This window comes from Pectinophora gossypiella, chromosome 1 (genome assembly GCF_024362695.1).
Source record: "Pectinophora gossypiella chromosome 1, ilPecGoss1.1, whole genome shotgun sequence".
Classification (NCBI taxonomy): Eukaryota; Metazoa; Arthropoda; class Insecta; order Lepidoptera; family Gelechiidae; genus Pectinophora; species Pectinophora gossypiella.
This window is the reverse complement of record NC_065404.1, coordinates 13274711-13295533: the sequence shown is the minus strand read 5'-3', so window position 1 is coordinate 13295533 and position 20823 is coordinate 13274711. Positions and strand designations below refer to the sequence as shown.

Below are 20823 nucleotides of genomic sequence, written 5' to 3'. Positions count from 1 at the left end.
TCAGAAGCTTTTTAATTATTTTTATATTATTATATGGTTTTGTAATAATTTATATATTTATTTTGAATCTTTGGTGGCTTTTTAAAAATTGCGAAAGTAAGTATAAATAAAAATCGTTAAATACATTGACATTGCATTTTATTTTACAAGGACTTTGAAAAGTACCTACATAATATATCTACCGATGAAAAGCAAAGCAAAACCTTGTGCTGTCAATTCAGTAGGTACACATCTCCCTAGTCATCTCGACTTTGGTAGTGAACAAACTTACCTCTACAATAAGAATAAGGCTAAATAACCGTTAGGACAGATCATGGCTTTCCATGGTATTCATCGTTCATTGGTGTGCGACGTAAGCGGGGTTGGTGATGCTAACCGCTGGAGGCGTATATAGAGGGTTGGTGGAGACATCGAAGCCCGCTGCCTTGGATTCTTCGTAGAACTTGCGGTACTCCCGCGCATCGTGGATGCTAACCAGAACCTTCCACGCGATCACTGTCAGGATGCCGATCAACAAGATTGACCCCAAAGCGCTGCCTATTGGAACTGCCAATCCAAAAAAATATTTTAACTAAGTATAATTTGTCTAGTAAAGTAATATTATGTACATCCTTAGTACATAATATTAACAGAGGGAAAATAAACGTTTTATTAGAAGTAGCATTTAAACTTCATTCTGGAGCTTGTATCGACTTTAGATCAGACATTAGTGATATTATGCATAAAATAGTAAATGTAACATCGAGATCAATATCGGTTTAACTTAATAAACATTCTATACAGAGAACAATAAAAAGTAATGATAAAAATGTGGACTTACCACGACATTTTATCACATTATTTTTTTTATCATTTCTACAAATAGGTTTAAAGCTCAACATTTCGACTATAAGTATTACAACTTTACAATAGGCTGTGGCTATATAATAGTGAGGTACTCACTCCAAATATTTGCGACAGGAGGCATTTCCTTTTCCTTCTGTATCAAAATCATGGTATGATTCCTTCCATCAATATATTTGAAAATGATACTACTGTCATCAGATAACTTCTTCTTGCACCAATTAGCGTCTGACCACAAAGATTCTTTCATTTCAGTCATATTTAACTTTAGCACTGTGCGATTCGTCTTAACCTCAAACTTTCGGTCGCAAATAGATTTTTTATCTATGTAATTACATTCAACGTAATCTTCTAGTTGTTTGCAGCGGTCATCCGCACACGTGTCGCATGAATCACAATATTTTCCAGTATATAATTCGTTTTTCGAATCTCGTTTTGTACAAACGCATTCGCCGCATTTACATTCCCCGTTTCCAGAGCATACCTGAAAACAACATACATTTAAACATTGCTGTTATGATTTCCAGTCTGAACTAGTCCTACCTGATTCAAATTAGGGAACTCAGGATAGGAATTGGATTCCAAGTGTGGTTATAAGTTACTTTCTGATGACTTTTGTTCTGAGCTTCTATTTTTGCCTACTATTATGGGGTATGACCTCATAATATTAGAATTACATAATATGCACATACACATACTATCGTGCACACATTCTGTACGAAACTAATCCAAGAAACACAGTGAAACAAAAAGTTACCATGCAAATTTTGGCTCAATTTATATGGCATCAACAGCTGGCAGACGTCACAGACGTCAAACTGATGATGATAACGGTTTTACAATACTTGAAAACCCATCTACAACGGGATGTTAAGATGCTCGAACGAGTACTTAGTATGTGTTTACAAACTTGGAATTACCTCAGAGTTGGCTCCGATGCACTCATCCGTACTGGTGGCACAGGAACAATCAGTACCATTCCAGCCTGGGAAACATACGCAGGTGCTGAGGGAGCAGTTGCCGTTGTTCGAACACACCCTGCCTTCATTCGTCAAACACCCTAACTTGTGTTGGCACTTATCACCGTAATATCCAGACCAACATTTCTCGCACTTTCCACATCTGAAATAAATCGAACAATTTAAAGAGTAGGTAATTACTAGGTATGTTAATCGATTTAAATAGAAAATGACAAGGCCTTAGGCTCTGTAGCCTATACATAACGTATCGTAAGTAGCACTGCTATTAGCAATGGTAACATTACATCAATGGCTATCAGCTAAAGTCATCCAGCTAATATGCTACCCGACAGTAACAGTTTATCAACCAATACTGAAACAAGCTGTATGTATTAATAACATTTATATTACAATTAGACTATTTTAATTAAACTCGATTCAACTTCCTCAAACAACGACCAGAACTAATGTTGAAGTATGTATTATCCTCCTTTTATTTTTAGTCGGCTAATTCCGACAACTACGCCAATACCAAACATACCTCACCTAAAAAACATTACATCCAAAAGAACACTTCAATAGAATTATATACAAATATTACCTGCAAATGCTTCGTCCACTACAAACTTCAGTATCATTACTGTTTGCTTTACAATTCTGAATATCAAGTTCTTCGGTAGAGCTTCCAGTACATTGGCAAATATCACCATACCTAAAATTGTAATTAAAATAAATATAATGGTCTAGACAAAAAAGTACCTATTCATTCTACGATTCATGGTAAGAAAGTAAGCTCTCTAGAAGTCAATGTACTAAATCTAAATGAAACCTAAAAGAACTAGAAATATGAATTATTTATTTATTTATTCAATCTTAATACTAAAAATACAATTTATCAATGCCCTGCAAAACTATTTAAACAGTTTGTCTGCAGGAAAGAGTCTCTAGTAATAACATGTATATCTAATAGTATTTTGTACGTATATCTTTTAGACTCGTGTCCCGGTTAATTAATGCTAGTAATTGTTTATTTGGTTAATTTATTTAATTAATGTGATATACTTATTGTGATATACGTTTATTTATTTTAATTAAATAAATTAATAAATTGGTAAACCACCCATAAACACACACAAAAGTACTAAGAAAATACTTCTACAATATCTTTTATACTCGTGTCCCGGTTAATTAATGCTAGTAATTGTTTATTTGGTTAATTTATTTAATTAATGTGATATACTTATTGTGATATATGTTTATTTATTTATTTTAATTTATTTAATTAATGTGTTTATGAGGTGGTTTACCAACCCCATCAACCCTGGTGTATGAGTATATTGAGCCGCCAAGACCCCTAATGTATAATAATACATACCTGTTGTCATTGCAACTACACACTCCACATTGATAGGTACCGCTTGAACTACACTTAGGTGAATTTGCAACACCTTTCCCTTTCTTTTCACAGTCGCACTGACATTGGACTTCAATGTCTACTGTCAATTTCTCGTATAACCCCACAGGCCCAAACATCAGAGTATCTGTGTACTTCTTGCCACCGGGACATCTTTTCACTTGAAGTGTAACACTAATGTCGACAGGAGCATCATGGACCACTTCACACTTGTTCGTTTTATTACACGGTGGGTCAAATGTCAGTTCCAAGTGTGATGGCACTGATCCACGATCCATTTCCAGGCCTCGCACCAGACTCTTAAAACGACACAGGTTATTTTAAGAAAATGCACCAAAACCAACAATATTTAAAGAAAACTGCCTACCTAGTAGACAATGGCCTACCATTGTCTACAAGCACTAAAATTACAGAACGCTAATAAAAGCAACATTTATATTTGCACGTTATGTTTCATCCAGTAAAAATAACTGCAATTTCTATTTGCGCTTATTATAGCATTTAATTATTCCCTATATCTACATACTTTATTTAACCAGTACCTGCGAATAAATAATAAAATGTATTCATAGATCAGTACCTATTTTCGTATAAGTACTTTATTTAAAATGCATTTTAAATTTTCCTTATATTAGTTTCCTTAATGTTGATTTTTGAGTTGAAATTTTCCTTAATGACTGTTATAATCTCTGTTCAGTTATCTACTTACCGTATATTCTTTTGTAATAAGAGCCACTAGATCTGAATCACTGTTAACAGTGGTATCCTGGTTTAAACGGACAGTTTTTGATCCCTGAACTTTCTGCGCCAACGCTTTATACTCAGTTTCAACTTCTTTGAGCACAGCAAAAAATATAGTAATGCCCTTTTCACTAGCTATCTTATTAATCTGACTTACAGATGGGTAGTCATATGTTAACGATGCATTTTTATCGTAACTACCGTCTATGACATGACATTTCATGTCATTTGGTTTGTAAGCGCCCACCATTTTACCGTCTCCTGCACTGTGGTAAGTGGAGTCAGTAGAATAAATGATGAGACGCCTAGCTTCTTTTCTCCATTTGATTTCATCGCACACCATAACCTGCATTAAGGCGTCAAATCCTCCTTCTGGAGTGTCGTAGTTCCCCGTGTGTTGTACAGCTTTTACAACTTTTACAAAATTAGCAATGTTATCGGTCAGTGATAAATGGTTAATGAAAGTGTTCAAATTATGCTGGGTCTCGCTGTAAGGAAATAAAGCTTGTATGAGTGTCATGAAAATTGTATCCCAAAAAGTATTTATACCAAATACGAAGGCACTACAATTGCTATTAGGAAAAATGAATATTTCTGTCAAATTACTAAAATAAAAAGTTACATACTCTGCATAAGGAAGCGCCATTTTCTCAACGAAGCTGCCAGCTCCGAAATATACGTTGTTACTCAATTCTTTTAATGCATTGTATATTTTTGTAGCCTGATTGGTCAATTTGTCTTTATGGTCTTTCATAGTATAGGAATTATCCATCAGATAGTAAATATCTATAGGATAATCTATTGCAGGCTTGTAAGACACTTTAAACTGGATTTTTTTTCCTGGTCGAGCTTTGATCGTTATGTTCTGAGGTTTGAACTGTACAGCATTTATTTTAGGATTTTTGGAGCTCAAAAAAGCGGCGTCTTTGGTTATTTTGAAATCTGATTTAGGATTTACTGACGCCTTGCACCAGGACTTCGTAACAATGGTGCTTGACTCGCATCTCGATCCCGAATGAAGTTCCTGAAAATAACAGTTCTGTAGTGTTTCGAAATAAATTCGTAACAGAAGTGTTTTTATAACCATATCCAACATTATACGATAGGACAGAGTGCTATTTAATTTCAATAAATAAGTTAAGTAAGTACCTATTATCTATATGGTCGTAAGGCCCAAAGTCCTTTTAAAATCCAAATCCCATTGTTTAACTATTGTGTCTGGAAATCCGGGCCTTACGAGGATATACAGGGCGTTAGTGACATCATAACGAAAACTTTGAGGGATAATTCAGACCATGATTCTGAGTTGACATCGAGAATTTTCCGTCGGAAAGATATGGGACTGAAAATAATTTGAAACACACAATAAAATCATAAATTTTGCGACGGAATATTCCACTGGATATTAACTCAGAATCATGAGCTGAATCACCCCCCTCAGTATTCGGTACGGTGTCACTAATACCCTGTACAAGAGTTAGGCAAATTATATTAACATTAATGAATGTGCCTAATAATAAATCATCACCAGCCCATTAACGTCCCCACTGCTGGGGCACGGGCCTTCCCTATGGATGGATAGAGAGATCGGGCCTTAAACCACCACGCGGGCCCAGTGCGGATTGGTGGTTATTAACGACTGCTAATGCAGCCGGGACCAACAGCTTAACGTGCCTTCCGAAGCACGGAGGAGCTCGAGATGAAAACTTTTTTTTTATTTTTTTGTGGCCTAATAATAAATAACTAACCATAAATAAAAACTTATAATAATATGAAAACACTTAGGAATATTGGCCCATTTTATACCCCTTCAATGATGTACGGTTACCAGTACTAATATTGTATACACTTTGAAACCATGTCACATTAACTTTTTTGACAAATGAAACCGTAAATCTTACTAAATGTCAAATATGATAGAGCGACAGGGTTCTAAAGTGGGTACATGATATTACTCATGACTGTAGATTAGGAGAAACTGGTGAGAATACTGGGCTGAAAAAATTTTAATGCCATCGAAACGACATGAAGAAGAATGGTGTAGATCAGTGATGTGCCGAGTTATCCAGCCTGCTCATAGACAATACACAACAATAGCATTCTTCTATCGTGTGGGTTGTGAGATGGATTACCAACCTCATCAACCCTGGTGTCAGGGTTACTATTGAGCCGCCAATCCGTCCGTGTCTTCCGTATTTCGGAAGACACGTTAAGCCGTTGGTCCCGGTTACTACTTGTTGATGTATGTACGTAGTCGTTACATGAGTCATGTCAGGGGCCATTGGCGGCTCAATAGTAACAATAGCATTGAAATAAGATTGATGTAATTCAACTTACGTCAGAGCACCATACACACTGAAGAGTATTCCCTATACATTCGCCACAAGTTTTAAAATCAACACAAGACTGTGAATATACGACACCAATGTACGATAGCAATATTAAAAAAATATACTCCATTTTAAATGTATACCATCACAACTGAAATGTATTGTAAAATGATGATACTTTTAATATAGTGCTACACAATGAAAAGCTTTTTCCTGTTGTTGGTATTTGTGCATTATGACGCTATCGTGTTAAGGCGAAGTATCAACATAGAGTGTCGGTTCGGGTAACTTTGACAGGACTAAAACTATCTCTATCCCTATCTTACACTTCTTGTATGTGAAGGAGGGCATGACTTTAAAAGCTGTCAAACTAAAATTAGGTGAAGTTTGTGTGTAATATGTACTGTAATTGAAAACCTAAGTATAACCAACGTTAATCTTAAGTTGTCATTAGCACATCGCTACCCGAGGAAGCCAGAAGAAGGACAAGGTGGGATTAGATATAATTTTTAGAAGATAGCCTTGGTGTTAAACTCAGAATCATGGTCTGAATCATCCCCTCAGAATTCGTTACGATATAATTACCTAATCTACGAATAATACCTACGTAATTTGAGTGTCTATCCCTTAATAAATAACAATATATTCATTAGTAGGTTGGTAAGTTAAAATAAAAGACACGTTTTCCCGTTTGTTGACACAGGACAAAACTAATTCAATAAATTCAATCACCGTTAAATTTTGATCCAATATGGCTCAACTACGCATGTGCATTTTATACTTTTTGTTGTTGCAAATTATGTATGGAGACTTATCTGATCCCTGCGCAGTGCATAAGTCTTGCGGGGCGTGTATAAGAGATGTTCATCTATGTCGGTGGTGTGCCATGGTAAGAAATTTCCCTATATATACGCTACAAGTTTTAAAATCAAAACAAGCTTGTAAATATCTCTCTCTCTTTATTTAAGAGCTCTTGTCGGTGGAGTAATCGCCTTCATTACTCCATAGATAGGGCGTGTAGAACGGTGGTTGTCCCGATCGCCTTCCGTTCCGCAGTACACCGACAAATTTCTCAATCCGTGATTTTCTAGCTAGAGCCCTACCAGAATCCATTTCCTCGGCCTCCAACCAGTACTGATACCGCTGCTGCCCGGTATTAGGCAGCAGCAGCAGTCTTGTGAATATGCGACACAAAATGTAGTAGTAGTTTAGTATTTATAATGTTGTAGGTGTTTCATCATAGCGACTAACGACTTCCGTGGACCAGTGGTTGAGCGTTAGGCTCACGATCTGGAAGTCCCGGGTTCGATTCCCGGTGGGAACATATCACAAAAATTAATTTTCAGTTTGGTTAGGACATTACAAGCTGATCACCTGATCGTCCGAAAGTAAGATGATCCGTGCTTCCGAAGGCACGTTAAGCCGTTGGTCCCGGTTACTATACTTACTGATGTAAGTAAGTAGTCATTACATGAGCCATGTCAGGGGCCTTTGGCGGCTCAATAGTAACCCTGACACCAGGGTTGATGAGGTTGGTACTCAACCTCACAACCCACGATAGAAGATCATAGCAACCGCAAAACTAGACATCGGCACTTCAACAACGTAATGATCAGGCTTGTATCCCCGAAGGCGTAGGTAGAGGTTTTACACCCATATGTTGTGTTGGCACATCGAATGGGACAAATAGTTCGTCGAATTTTTGGCTTTGAAAATAAGCTAAATTGTCTACGTCTATCAATTATACTGAAACTATGCTATCCATAGTATCAATATCAATATTTACACATAGTACAGTAAATATACCTACAATAGGACAGCATGTTTACCCTAGACAAGCTGAAGATATTAACAACGTAGGTATTATAATATTTCAGGATAATTTCAACGGTACACGCTGTATGGCACCCGATGTTATTAATAATACTGGATGCGATGCTGCTTCTATAGAAGACCCTAAAAGTTCTAGCAAAGTTAAAGAAGACCAACCATTTAACTCAGGGCCTATAAACATAACCCAAATCAAACCTCAACGGTATCATGTGAGCTTACGACCTGGTGATACGGTACAGTTTCACATGTCATTCAAAAGAGCTGAAGATTACCCGGCTGATCTGTATTTTCTCATTGATGCCTCGAAATCAATGGAATCTATCATGGAAGCCGTGACAGACGCAAGCGTGCATATTTACGAGGAAATGAAGAAGAAAACCAAAAACGTTTACCTTGGTTTAGGTACATTCGTTGATAAAAAGACCGCGCCCTACGTACGGTACGTTTATTACTAACCTAACATACGCTCAAGACTATATCCCAATGGGGTAGTCAAGGGTACATCCATCGCAAGATGAACTAGGTACCTACACCTCACCGAGCTTTCTGTTAGACCAACGTTATTGAAAACTGCGTGTAAGTCCGGTACCAGGGTCCGAACCGGCGCTCCCCGATTGAGAAGCAAACCGGTGTGCTACAGAACCACAGTCCATCCATCTCCATCTCCCTGGCGAAATCTGTTTTTTTCATGGGAACCACTTCTCAATCCAAATCAAATAATGGAATAGCTCTTCTGTTGGCTGTAAAGTACTCCATAACACCTCTCCTTTACTGAATGAGTGCTCATAGCGCTCAGTATTTGTCTGACCTAGTCTTGAATGTCACCTTAACCAAATCCTCAGCATACATAATCAGCAACTTCATTGTCTTTGATATAAGATAACGAAGATAGTCAATGATCGTTGTTATATAAAGCAATATAAAACAGTTATACATAAAACTATATTAAATTGAATTGGCTATTGTAAACTTTAATGCAATTAACGTTTATGTCCACAGTGACCCAAGTAACAAAGCGTACTCGTTCATTCATGCAATCAAATTGACAGAAGATGTTGAACTATTTAAGAATGCTGTCAAAGCACAGGGTGTGAATTACGACAATCAAGGTGGATTCGATGCCCTTGCGCAAGTAATAACCTGTAAAGAAGAAATAGGTTGGAGGGAACAATCCACGAAAATCATAGTCTTTGTCACAGATGAACTATACCATTCAGCAGGAGATGGCAAATGGGCAGGTATAGTGCAACCTTATGATGGAAAATGTTACACCAAAAATGGTAGCTACACTAAAGAACTTGAAATGGACTATCCATCCGTGAGCATGATCAACAAACTAGCTATAGACGAAGAAGCAACAATAATATTTGTCGTGAAAAAGGATCACGAAACCCGTTACAAGGAGTTAGCTACTTATATAAGAGGTTCAAAGAGCACACACTTTACAGAAAAAAAAATAGACGGTAAACGTCATATTGAGTTCGAGGAGAAAAAGTTGGAAGAAATACTGTCCAAAATTTACATGGTACCTACGAGCATTTAGTGTTTATTTACATATTTACGTAAGTTCATAATGTGGACACTTTTAATGACAATATCATTCTTTCTAGGAAATTACCCGTGTTATGCGACTTAAAGTACATTCGGCGTCTCCCGAAGATCGTAAACATCTGAACATCACCTTCGAACCAGATTGCGCAAATCACCCTAAAGATAATCCGTATTGCAACGTAACGTATGGGACTGAAAAGCATTTCAAAGGAAATATTAAACTTTTACAATACTATGACAAGCAACATATTAATATAGACATAGCAGTTGAAGGAATAAAAGAGAGACTAACTTTAAATATTGATATAGCTAGATGTAATTGCGAAACAGATAATGTCAAAACCAATGATGAGTATTGTTCATATCAAGGTACCAAGAAGTGCGGGATCTGTGAATGTAATCCTAACAGGTAATTAATAAACTGATGATATAATAGAGTATTTGATTAAGTCAAATATAAATTATAAAATGCTAATCTAGAAATAGAAGCAAAACTAAAATGATCAAAAATCAATCTCTTACTTACTTTTCGACTAATTTTCGAATTTTATTGATGAATTAGTGACAATGAGTACGACGTTTGACCGCTTTTATTTCTGACGTCACAGAACAGTATTTCCGAACAAACTCCAAAGAAAACTTTTGATTTGACGTTTCGTAAAAAGTATCTCATTTGACTAGGTTGTCAAGTAGCCTATTCTTTGTCTTCCAAGCGGTGTTAGAGGCCCCTGATCACATCAGCTCTTCTATTTGCACCGCTTAAATACTTGCTGTAGTTATATGAACTTTTATTTTACTTGCCATGGTAGATACTATCGTTCCGGCTCTCATTGATATCATTCAGGGTAATCATGATGTTTAGACAATGAGGGAAGTTTCAGGATACGTTCCTCAAAATCAATATAGATGGCGCTGTACAGATTTTTCTTCGTTTAACCTTCTCATTTCATGGATAACAGACATATGCATCTACATGGAATCTTTTATTACACTCAGGCACAAATACATCTTCCACCCATTATTATTCTGATCAAAATAAAGAGAAGCAATATAGGCAGCAACATAATTCTATACATAATGTGATCCAAATATCAAGCAACAATTAATTATTTTTATATAAGTATGCTTCATCTTACTTTTTCAGACAATCAGGTGATTCAAGCCTGAAAAGTCCTTACCAAACAAAGGACAGTCTCACAAAGTGATTTCGACAATGTCCCCATCGGGAATCGAACCCGGACCTCCAGATCGTGAGCCTAACGCACTAACCACTAGACCACGGAGGCTGTTAATGCTGTTGATGATTCCGTGCTTCGGAGGGCACGTTAAGCCGTTGGTCCCGGCTATTAGCCGTAAAAACACCTCCACCAACCCGCATTGGAGCAGCGTGGTGGAGTATGCTCCATACCCAATCCGGTTGATTGAGGGGAGGCCTGTGCCCAGCAATGGGACGTATATAGGCTGGTTATGTTAAGTATGCTTCTGCCATTACATTGTATTTTGAAATAATTATGTAGCCGAGTAATGAGAAAATAGGTAATTATCACGTTAAAACTGAACAACGCCATCTATACTGGTTTTGGTGAACGTAGCCTGGGAAGTCCATCATTCAAGTGAAAAAAGTCATTATAAAAATACAGACCACCTTAACAGTTCTTCGTAGATTAGGCTTTTTGTAGAATTTACGAGCTGCTTTAATTGAAAATACGACACATCTGCAATTTTTGCATTTTTTTTCAGAATCGGTGACATATGCGCGTGCACAACTAGTAATACCACGATTGGGAGTGGTGAGGAGAGCTGTAAGCCGCCCAGTGGCTCAGGGCCCATTTGCAATGGTTTCGGTTCGTGTATCTGCGGTGTATGCAAGTGTCAGCCAGGGTAAATTAAAAAAAAAGCTTATCAATAAATTGTTGGAACTAAATAACAAGTCAGTCACAGCGCCGGGTCTATCACAGATTTTGAGCGCCAGAGTAGGAGACCTTTAAATAATTATGCAGGCACATGTAAAATGAAAAATTAGCGTCTCTACCACTTACTATAATTACAGCTCAAACATAATTAAGTAGTATGTTAGTAATCAAAACAAAAATAGGGATAAACATTTTAGAATTTACTCGTAATTAGGAAGAATCCGGTGGAGTACTTACTACTAAGTAGCTTATGTTCTATTCCACTCGATGCTAGGTACTGTTCTATTCTCTACTCTACAGAAACCCCGCCCGCGGAGTACTAATAACTCGGTTAGTCGCCACTTTTAAAATCCCACGAGTATATTTCAATTGGTGTTGTCATACATACATCCATCGGAAGTTGAACTAAGTCACGCCTCACCGAGCTTTGTGTTAGACCAACGTGATAGATGGTGAGCCGTATCGCCGTCTAAATGTTCCAGCCAACTGTGTTAGTGAAAACTGCACTTAAGATAAATTAAAATCTCATTGGTGCACATTCGGTGCCGTGGTAGCCCAGTTGGTTCGAATCCAGCACAGGCTTAAACGAATGATTGTCGAATTTATTTTCGAATTCATGTTTGGATCACGTGCTCAACGGTGAAGGAAAATGTCGTGAGGAAACCCACATTTCCGAGAAGTACATTTTCGGAGGTATGTGATCTAGCCTGTATTGGGCTGGTTTTCCCTGGATTGGAAGGTCAGACAGGCAGTCGCTTCTGTAAAAACCGGATCTGTCAAATCTTCCGGTTAGGTAAGCGGATTCTGTGAAAAACGGAATAATGCTAGGGAGATGATGATGACGGTGCAAGTTTGGTACCGGGATTCGAACCGGAACCTGTTAAATATTCCCGCACTTTACATATTACTGCAAACTCGATAATTCTGCAGATATGAAGGCAAGTACTGTGAGTGTAACAAGGATAGCTGCCCGAACCAATGCAGTGGCCACGGCCGATGTTCATGTGGGAAGTGCATACAATGTGACGACGGATGGAGCGGCGACGCTTGTGAGTGCTCCACAACTGGCTGCAAGCAAGCTCATGGCAAGGTAAGCAGAGTAGGTACATGCAATTGTGTACAGTCATGAGCAATATAATGTACTCACTTTAGGACTCTGTCGCACTAACATATTTGACATTTAGTGAGACTTACAGTTCAATTTGTCAAAAAAGTGAATGTGACATGGTACCAAAGTTACATATTAATGCTCGTGACCGTACATACAAACGTAAACTGATGTGAAATAAAGTTTCTTTTTATATGAAAAAATAATAATGAAAAGAGCGCCCCGGTTTTCTGCATACACCTCCTAATTTTATTTAAAGTTATACCCGTCATTTTCTTATCCGCCGAAAAGGAAAGGGACGGATGAGTGACTACTGTTAATTTTAAAATGAATGAATAACCCAGGCGAATAAAATAGGCATCTCGCTGGTATGCAATTATACTTATGTAATGTTTTTTTTTTCAGATTTGTAACAACCGCGGCGACTGTGCGTGTGGCCAGTGCAAGTGTCATCCGATCGCGTCGTGGGACGCTCGATTTTCACAAACCCCTGAAGACTGCGTGGTACAGCCCTGCGCCGACTGCCATCAACAACAATGTCAACTCCTCAAGGAATGCGTCTTGTGTTACCAGAACAAAAAAACCATCGCCGAATGCACCTCCTTTTGCGACACACGCATCCATTTACACGACAGCAACCACACTTGGCCCAACATGTCAAATGAAAAAACCTTCCTCTGTGAAAACGTGCGCGTTGATCTGGGATGCTATTCTCATTTCCAATACAGATATGACAATGACAATTATGCAGTTGATGTACTGGTGAATATGGACAAGAATTGCCAAGAAAGCTACTACGGTAAGTTTAGCAACCGGGTGAGAGCAGTCAGCACTTCCCATTTGTCCGACCAAGTAAATAATTAATGCCAGCTGTGGCAAATCTACAATTAAGTAGTCACGTTACATTTATAGTAGTAGTAGGAGCTCGTTGGCGCAGCGGTTAACGCGCTCATCCTGCGATTGTTGAAGTAAAGCAACTTTCGCAAAGGCCGGTCATAGGATGGGTGACCACAAAAAAAAAGTTTTCATCTCGAGCTCCTCCGTGCTTCGGAAGGCACGTTAATCCGTTGGTCCCGGTTGCATTAGCAGTCGTTAATAACCATCAATCCGCACTGGGCCCGCGTGATGGTTTAAGACCCGATCTCCCTATCCATCCATAGGGAAGGCCCGTACCCCAGCAGTGGGGACGTTCATAGGCTGATGATGATGACATTTATAGTAGAAAAACAAAAAGTTTTTTGGTAAAATAATTATATCCGACATAAATTAAAATGTGTGCAATAATTATTATTTATTTGTGTTTCTATACGAAGACAATCTTTTTAGTACATACGTTTTTAATAGACCTGGTACACTGTCTTTTAGAACTACATTGTTTGTCAAAAAAATCGACACAACTTCTGTTGCCGGGTTTTTAATTACTGCCTACAGAAAAATATGATTATATGGTGTCATATTTTTAATGGGGATTATTACTCACAATGCATTAAAATATAACAATCACCACACAAACATTTCTAAAAAAAACTGACATTAGAATAGAGCTTTGCAATAATACCTATTTATAATCCAAAAACACCTAATTATTTAGTTACTTATTCCAGTTGTTCACTAATAATTTATTAGACCTTTTTTATATTGAGGATTATAATACCACATTATAAACTAGTACTCACCACAACTTGTACTCAACCGCAGCATCTCATGGCAACAACATAAACGTCATACTGCCCTGTAACTAGGAATGTCAAACACTCGCTACCTGCGCCTGCGGGACAATAAAATGTGTGAGCAGGACAATATCGGTTGCACTCTATTCACTCACAATATCTCCCTTAATAATGCGCAAGGGTCCTACAACGCGGTATCGAAGTTTTCGTGGCGCGCGGTATATAACGAAAAGGATCAGATAGCTCTTCGGGGAGTCCCTTTCTACTCAGTGAGGTAGTATTAGGATGGAACTACTGTAAATCCATCCTCCTCGAGTGGTTGATGCCGTGAGATTTGGGGGGCTCTCATGGCAGATGTCTCTCGTGAGTCGTGAATGCCTTCGGGTCCAAACCCGAACTCTCTCATGTCGACGTCCTGTCGCACAGTCCGATTCCCTGGCACAAGCCTGCGGTCTAAGATGGTTCTATGAATCGTAACGAGGTTACACCCTCAAACACCACTGCAGTAGAAGCTTTGACTCTCTTTTTGACTTTTTATTAGCCATGTCAGGGGCCTTTGGCGGCTCTATCATAACCTTGACACCAGGGTGATGAGGCTGGTATTCCACCTCACAACCCACATGATAAGAAGTAGAAGATTCTGTATATTATTGTAGTTATATTATTTATTTAATTTTATTACCTACAAATAGTCTCTAATTGTACTTTTTTTTATGAAAATATGATCCTTTTTCGAGCTTTTACAATGTTTAAATCAATTATAGAATTACTGCTGCCATCTATAGATATTTTTGAAAACTCATCAAGATATACAATGAATCGTAGTTGTTTACAATACCGCCAGATAAGAACCGCCAACAATCCTTATTTGTCCAGTAAAGTAGGTAGTGCCATCTGTCGAAAATATACATTACTTAAGTAAAAAAAACTTATAAGATAACCGTACTTACTCTACATCTGGTAGAAGCTTTACTGTAAAATATTTCATGAATATTTATGTTAATTGATTATTATTTTTTACAACATTCGGTCTCTGTGGTCCAGTGGTTTGAGAGTTGGGCTCACGATCCGGACGGAGGTCCCGGGTTCAAATCCCGGTGGGGACATATCACAGAAATCACTTTGTGATCCCTAGTTTGGTTAGGACATTACAAGCTGATCACCTGATTGTCCGAAAGTAAGATGATCCGTGCTTCCGAAGGCACGTTAATCCGTTGGTCCCGGTTACTATACTTACTGATGTAAGTAAGTAGTCGTTACATGAGCCATGTCAGGGGCCTTTGGCAGCTCAATAGTAACCCTGACACCAGGCTTGATGAGCTTGGTAATCCACCTCACAACCCACACGATAGAAGACGACAACTTTTTAGGTGACTTTTGTTACATACCTATATCTACATACAACATATATGAATATTTTCTTTTACAGTTTATGGCGGCGTGTTTCTATTCAGCCTACTTCTAATTGGAATATTAACTCTCGTGGCGTGGAAGTTGTTAACCGACATGAGAGACAAACGGGAGTACGACAGATTCGTAAAGGCTTCTGAAGCTGACGCCGCTGGTCTGGTTACCAACCCGATCTATGAACCAGCAACAACCACCTTCCGGAACCCTGCCTTCCGCAAGCCATCTGTTGATAACACATTGAAATAATTCGGATTTTGTTCTTTGTCGGATAAAAGCAAGCAACCTGTGACCTGGAGGTTAGGACACATTCTTGAAATATTGTGTTTGTTCAGGACCTCCGCGATACAGGGTTACTCTAGTGCGGGGTCCGCCAGTAATGTTTAAGTTTTTTGATAAATAAACATAATTCTATTCTACTCTATTCTTTATCTCAATTTACCCTCAAATTATTATAAATAATTTAAAATAAAATTAATAATATTTTTTATTATTATTATTTATTTATTTTTAGTTATTAATTATTATTTTTTTATCGTTAAGCCGTTGGTCCCGGTTACTATTTACTGATGTAAGTGAGAAATCGTTACATGAGCCGTGTCAGGGGCTTGTGGCGGCTCAATCATAACCCTGAGACCAGGGTTGATGAGGTTGGTATTCCATCTCACAACCCACACGATAAGAAGACGAGATCTCAATTTAGGGACCTGCTAATAGAATTTTATATCTAATTTTTAACCGTCTTCAAAAAGAAGAAGGTTATCAATTTCACCCGTATGTATGTACTTAATATTATTTGTATTATATTAGTTAGTCTATATACAAGCTTCTATACACATGTGCCAAATTTTACAGACATTGTCCACGTAGTTCTCAAGAAATTCAATTAATATTGCAAAATCAATTATCGTCCAACTTAGGGAAAAGTGTTATACAGTTATGGTTGAAGTATTATGGGCATAAAAGAAATGTCGTGGCCAGATCATAGAATTGATCGTTTCATGATGTGCTCGATCATTTCCTGAAATGGTCATATTTAATGAAATAGAATATCATTCGTTGGCCATATCATGATGTAGTTTGGCCAGATCAATGAACACAAAACGTTTAACGATATGAGCAACTAAATGGATGATTACTTCATGATATGGCCAAACATTGGCAATCATATCGTAAAATTAGTAACATTATCCACCGATAGTGGCGCTGGTGTCGATTATATTTAAAACTTGATTGATATTATAATCGATGAATCAATGTTATTGTTCAATTTTCCATATCGAATAGGCACGTAATTTTGAACCTAAGAAATTAATCGACTATTCGCATTTTTATTACACCACATAGCACGGACACCGCCTACATTAACGATATGGCCAAACGTTGATTGATATAACATTAAACGTTGACGTTTCAACGATATGGTCAACTTAAGTTATGACCATTTCATGAAATGGTCGACCACATCATGAAATGATCAATTTTACGATCTGGCCACGACAGAAACAATTTATAAGGTTTTTTTTTTACTGGGAGCAAGCAAAAATACAACGCGGCCATTAAACGTCCGAAGTGTGAGAGAGCGAGACAGAGATATTTTGTTTCGTTTGTTACAAATAAGTACTTCAACAATGGTCAAAAAAAACATTATAACGGAACAATAACAATGAATTTGTTGATGTCTTTTGTATGAAGGAAACCCTTATCAGTGTTAGTAGAAAACATGATGCCGTTAGAAGTAATTTAATAGCATGCATTGAATAGAATAGAATAGAAATAGTTTATTATGATAGGGCGCCACACACACAAAAAAAGACAACAACATCATATGAAATTTCCAGTAAAACAATAACAAAAAAGCAAGACGGATGTTAGTCGAAATGATCATTAAGGTGGTGGTGGACGTCCTGAGATAAAAGGGCCTCACTCAGCACAAGTCGCGGCGTGAACCACGACGCTGATATTATGTGGACCCTATACATTGCAATAATTCTTAGTTATTCTCTTATTATCGTGTGGGTTGTGAGGTGGAATACCAGCCTCATCAACTCTGATGTCAGGGTTATGATTGAGCCGCCAAAGGCCCCTGACATGGCTCATGTAACAATTACTCAATTACTTCAGTAAATAATAACCGGGACCAACGGCTTAACGTACCTTCCGAAGCACGGATCATGTTATTTTCGGACCATCAGGTGATCAGCCTGTAATGTCCTAACCAAACTAGGAATCACAAAGTGATAATATTTGTAACATATCCTCACCGGGATTCGAACCCGGGACCTCCGGATCGTAAGTCCAACGCGTCAACCACTGGACTACAGAGGCTGTATATTGTAGGTGCTGATTGTTATTGTTAATATGTAGATATCACTTTACTAGTGTAAGTATTTTATTATTGTAAGTAGCTAAGCGCCTAATGGCTTCCTTCATACAAATGACGTAAACGATTGCATTGTTATTTTTAAATACCTATAAGTAATATTTTTTGACTATATGTAGCTTTAAAATACTGATTTTGATGAAACTTTCACTATTACGCGGGTGAGAGCCCTTAGCGCTCACCATTTGTCCGGTCAAGCAGTTAATGCCATTTGCGGCAAAAATGCATTGGATGATACACATAAATATAGGTGTTTAGAAGCCCACGGAGACTAACATAATATTTTATTACACATATACATAGGTACAGAACCTCCTTATTTGAAGGCGGTAAAAAACGTAATAATTGATAACGTAAAATATCCTAAAAAAATATTTTTCTAAGTAAGTATTAAATTTTACACCTAACAACAATGTTATAGATACAAATATTAAGTATATCACATTTAAAATTAACACTTATTAGGTTCTATGTTTTCTGTTCTGTGGTTTTTTGAAATCCAAACCTTTTCAAAATCCTGCTTTTTTTATAAATTGTATCTGTAAATTATAAGAGAAGTCTGAAAATTATACGATGGTTAAATCAGTTATGGGAGTAACTACAATATTATTATTATAAGGTATTATCACATTGTTTTCGTTTTTAGTATGTAGCGTAAATGTAATGAGTAAGTTAATTTAGTCAAAAAGAGAGTCAAAGCTTCTACTGCAGTGTGTTTGAGGATTAACCTCGTAATTGGTTCATTTCGAACCCCGCCTCATATAGACCACAGGCTTGCGCCAGGGAATGCATCTGGAGTGTGCGACAGGACGTCGACACGAGAGAGCTCAGGTTATACGCCTGAGGGCTTCGCCGCGTGAGAGAGATCAGCCGCTAGAGACACCACCCAAATCTCAAAGGCAGGCTATAGTAGATCAATCTCTCAAGGAGGGTGGAATTATAGTAGCTCCATCCTAATGCTACTGACTGAGTAGAAAGGGACTCCCCAACGAAAAGTTCAATTCTTTTTGTTATATACCGCGCGGTAAGAAAACTTTAATACCGCGTTTTAGGACTTTTAGTCCCTAAGTCACTATTAAAGCAGTTTTCATACTGCCACGCTTTACCCGACTGCCATTTATTGATCTGAGACACATCTATGTGGAGAGCGCTGTCTTCAATTTGGTATTTCTAAGATAATTCGGTCTAATTAGCAAACTATTCGTAGTCCTGTCCGATTACAGTGCCATCTACCGGAACCAGTTGTAAACAAAAACCTACTACGGACTAACTCAAACAAAAAAACATCAAAATCGACCAATACATTATTATATAGGTATGTCTAGGTATGTACATATACTGACGCCTGTAGACCCTAATGGGGTGGGCAGAGCGACAAATAATCAAAGAAAACTTGTAGTCATGTTGATACGAAGTCCTATGTTGGATGGATGGATGTATTTTCGTGTTTTTTCTATGATATCACATAACATAAGCTCAAGGCTATATCGCAATTGGGGTAGTCAGATGTACATCTATCGCAAGAAGAACTAACTACCAAATCTCACCGAGCTTTCTGTTTGACCGTGATGGTTGTGATAGGTGAGCCGTATCGCCGTCTATCATGGTCGAGCCAACTGTGTTTTATAATAAAGATTTACTATACATCATAACTCGGCAATAATAACTCTAATTTCGTCATAATGAATTATGTCATTATTCATGTAAAGGACAATAGACATGAAAGAATCTCACGAAATAAAAAGACTTAGAATGAATTTCGCAACTGTTAATAATAACTTTAACTACTTAAAGAAGTATAATTATTCAAGTTCCACCAATATAATAACTACCTACCTAGTACTTTAAGTATAATTAATATCTAGTTTTTAAGTTATAAGATATTACTGTATACAACTTAACTACCTATATTATATAAACCGTTGGTCCCGGTTATAAGCCGTAAAAACACCTCCACCAACCCGCATTGGAGCAGCGGAGTGGAGTATGCTCCATACCCCTTCCGGTTGATTGAGGGTAGGCCTGTGCCCAGCAGTGGGACGTTTAAAGGCCGTTTATAAGCATTAAACTTAATTCGTTTAAGAATACAAAATATAATTTAAGAAAATACGAACGTATCAATTATCTTCAATGTTTAAACCCATTTTATAAGTGTAAATTTTGTATTCTGATGTTTAGGCACGAGAAAAATAACATCAGCGCACGATTATATTCTCAATTGGGGTAGTTACAGATACATTTACAATACAATACAAAACGATTTATTGCAAAAAAACACAACATTAAAAAACAATAACATTTATCACGCGATGAACAAATAAATAGGTAATTAATATTATCAAACTACGGAATAAAAAAACTAACATTACTATGTACCCACAACAGGGGGGTTAGAAAGGCCACATCAAAGCAATTCACTTAAAAAAGCATTTTTGCTATTTGACATTTGTTTGCATTGCGCACCTAATAATAATAATAATATATAAAAATATTTATTTCCTTCACAAACTTACTTATTGTACCTATATGCGCAAATGTCAAATTGCAATATTGGTTTCTTAAATGAATTGCTTTGATGTGGCCTTTTTAACCCCCCTGTTGTGGGTACAGGGTACATTCTGGCTCTCTACCAAACAACTCTACAAATTTAATGTTTCAATAATATTATTTT

The 20823-nt window shown here is 37.4% G+C and overlaps 2 protein-coding genes across 2 annotated transcripts; one reads left to right on the top strand and one right to left on the bottom strand.

Moving 5' to 3' along the window:
- Window positions 1-121: 121 nt before the first annotated feature.
- LOC126377300 (integrin beta pat-3-like) lies at window positions 122-6466 on the bottom strand. Its single transcript, XM_050025356.1, has 8 exons — window positions 6295-6466; window positions 4584-4981; window positions 3926-4445; window positions 3178-3515; window positions 2404-2514; window positions 1764-1965; window positions 943-1327; window positions 122-546 (listed from the first exon to the last, which is right to left on the bottom strand). The coding sequence occupies exons 1-8, from the start codon at window positions 6415-6417 to the stop codon at window positions 338-340; spliced, it is 2286 nt and encodes a 761-aa protein (XP_049881313.1). The 5' UTR covers window positions 6418-6466; the 3' UTR covers window positions 122-337.
- Window positions 6467-6957: 491 nt separating this feature from the next.
- Window positions 6958-16188, top strand: LOC126375178 (integrin beta pat-3-like). The gene is made up of 8 exons (XM_050022384.1): window positions 6958-7176; window positions 8165-8559; window positions 9120-9645; window positions 9731-10080; window positions 11412-11552; window positions 12515-12674; window positions 13098-13491; window positions 15792-16188. Exons 1-8 carry the CDS (start codon window positions 7039-7041, stop codon window positions 16016-16018), a joined length of 2331 nt encoding a protein of 776 aa, XP_049878341.1. The 5' UTR covers window positions 6958-7038; the 3' UTR covers window positions 16019-16188.
- Window positions 16189-20823: the final 4635 nt, after the last annotated feature.

Coding starts and splice junctions, on each gene's coding strand:
- LOC126377300 (XM_050025356.1), bottom strand. CDS start 6,417: ATGGAGTATATTTTTTTAATATTGCTATCGTACATTGGTGTCGTATAT. Junction 2,515..3,177: donor TGTAGTTGCAATGACAACAG/GTATGTATTATT, acceptor TTACAATTTTAG/GTATGGTGATATTTGCCAAT. Junction 547..942: donor TCCTGTCGCAAATATTTGGA/GTGAGTACCTCA, acceptor TTGGATTGGCAG/TTCCAATAGGCAGCGCTTTG.
- LOC126375178 (XM_050022384.1), top strand. CDS start 7,039: ATGGCTCAACTACGCATGTGCATTTTATACTTTTTGTTGTTGCAAATT. Junction 7,177..8,164: donor TATGTCGGTGGTGTGCCATG/GTAAGAAATTTC, acceptor ATAATATTTCAG/GATAATTTCAACGGTACACG. Junction 10,081..11,411: donor TGTGAATGTAATCCTAACAG/GTAATTAATAAA, acceptor ATTTTTTTTCAG/AATCGGTGACATATGCGCGT.